The 2,210-nt window shown below is 38.9% G+C and overlaps 1 protein-coding gene across 1 annotated transcript; it reads left to right on the top strand.

Annotated features, from left to right (window-relative positions):
• Positions 1–579: 579 nt before the first annotated feature.
• LOC139069783 (uncharacterized) lies at positions 580–1,916 on the top strand. Its single transcript, XM_070550733.1, has 7 exons — positions 580–899; positions 968–1,147; positions 1,220–1,297; positions 1,377–1,457; positions 1,533–1,586; positions 1,665–1,706; positions 1,891–1,916. Exons 1-7 carry the CDS (start codon positions 716–718, stop codon positions 1,914–1,916), a joined length of 645 nt encoding a protein of 214 aa, XP_070406834.1. The 5' UTR covers positions 580–715.
• The last annotated feature ends 294 nt before the right edge of the window (positions 1,917–2,210 follow it).

Here is a 2,210-nt window from a genome sequence, read left to right as displayed (position 1 = left end):
GAAAAGATTTGATCCTTTTTGTAGAACCTATATCAGCTGAATTAAATTTTTTGGGAGAGGGCGATTAGTAAAGTCTCGGAGCAGACGTACCTTCTTTATCAAACCTTTAATGTCGTTCCTCTCAGAATAGTTAAACTAAGGCACATGCATGTCGTAAACGGATTTACACACGAGTGAAGGAGCTGCTACATTTTATCCATTATTAAGGAAACATGAGCGAAGAAGAACCGATGGATACGTGTTTTGAATATCGCTTTCCTCTGCTAAAAACAAAGTTCGAATTGAGACATGATGAGATTGGCTTGACATCGCAACAGATTTTTCATAAGCGATTTCAGGAAGAAATGTCCGGTACAAAACCAGTCCGGTATTATTTTTTGGATCGTAAAGTTTTTTTTTATTTCTGCTCTGGGGAGTTTTGAAGAATCAATGGATACAAGTTAAACACACACACACACACACACACACACACACACCTTTCAGAAAATGTCTGACTCTCTCTGGGTTACCAACTCTAATCAGCCATTCAATCATATGTCTCCTTATACAACAAAGCAAATGACTCTGTATTGTTTATAAACATTTTTTTTCGACCAATCGCGACCGTTTTCTATTCAAGATTTTTTTAAACAACGGTATAAAATGTAAAACGCATTTTTGGAGTCGTGATTTGAGGTGTAACAAGCTAAGATGACGGGTGAGTTTTTAACTTAAGATGCAAATCTTTTTTTTCTCTTTCTGGTTTAACATCATATTATCTTTATTTTCAGACGCTATTGTCATATCGGACGGCGAGTGGGAAGAAATTCCTATTGAGGAATTAACTTGTAAAACACCGATACCTTACCCTAACCCGCTGGATGATTTGTCTAAAATTAACCGTGCAGTCGACAATCTGAGTGAGTGGTTTTTTATAAATATATACGTAACGTTTTTTTCTTCAACTGAGAAATATCTCATTTTACAGAAAAGGAGGGGGTTCAGCCTTACCCCGGAAGTGATAACTTTTATCCAACCACGCCTCCATCCACCAGCCAGGAACGAGCTGGCTTACATTCAAATCAGCCCAGCCAGACCGTCAGATCACACGCGAACGCAAAAGCTGTTCGTTACAGGACCATCACACCACAGCCGATCCTCGAAGCTGGTAAGTGATTACAAAATAGTGATTAATAAGTCAAAGATGTGTCGTTCATATTTATCGTTTTTTATTCTCCAGAGCAACAGCCGACAACCTACGCAGCCTCAAAATCTCAGCCCCCACCACCTCCTCCCCCTTCTCCTGCGCAGACGGATGGTAACGATCAAAAAAAAAAAAAGTGGTTTATAAGTCAAACATGAATCGTTCATATTTTCCGTTGTTTTTACCCTTTCAGAACAACAGCCGACAACCTACGCCGCCTCAATATCTCCGCCCCCACCACCTCCTCCTCCCCCTTCTCATGCGCTGAGGAATGGTAAGAGATAAAAAAAGGTGTTTATTTACTTCAAAGATGATTCGTTCATATTTTTCCTTGTTTTTATTCTTTCAGAACAATCCGACAGCGACTCTGAAACCGCAGACCGTGCTCCTGAGCAGCCAGCCGGTAAGCTGTTTCACAAAACTGCTCCGCAGCGTATATTAAATTTTGAAGTAAAAAGATGATGTTTTTTTATCCTTTCAGATGAAGAGGAAGAGAACGCCCCACCTCCTGCACCCATACAGAGTAAGTTATATATTTATATATATAATTTATTAAAAGCTCGTTCATTTTATTTATTTATTTCATCAGAAAAACGTATAAAGAAGAAGAAAAACATCCGTCTTACCCCCCCCTTCAACGGCTGAATCGGATGAAGTTGACGTACTTATTGCTGCAAGTCAACTCAGGCCTGGTCGATGTTGTCCAGCAAGTTTTGGCTTTGTAGGAGGATGACGCAGATTTTTTTTCTTCAATTTTAGTAGGTTTTTAATGTCTTTTGTATCATGAGTGAAAATTGGTTTGATGAACTTTCAGATTTGATTGAAGTAGATGATGAATTAAACGTAGATGATTTGTTAGATAGAATTCTAGCCAGCCAAAATCCTTCAGAGGCCGAAGAAATTCTGTTAACTGACTGGTTTGATTTAAGCGGACTGAGTGAAGTAGATGAATTAGCTTCAGATAGTGAGATTTTAGACGATATTTTAGCATCCCAAGCCGTTTCAAACGAGGTCGATCAAATTCTAT

The sequence above is a fragment of the Nothobranchius furzeri genome, chromosome 4, assembly GCF_043380555.1.
Source record: "Nothobranchius furzeri strain GRZ-AD chromosome 4, NfurGRZ-RIMD1, whole genome shotgun sequence".
In the NCBI taxonomy this organism is placed as follows: Eukaryota; Metazoa; Chordata; class Actinopteri; order Cyprinodontiformes; family Nothobranchiidae; genus Nothobranchius; species Nothobranchius furzeri.
Note: the sequence above shows the minus strand (reverse complement) of the source record. Positions and strands in the feature narration are given on the sequence as shown.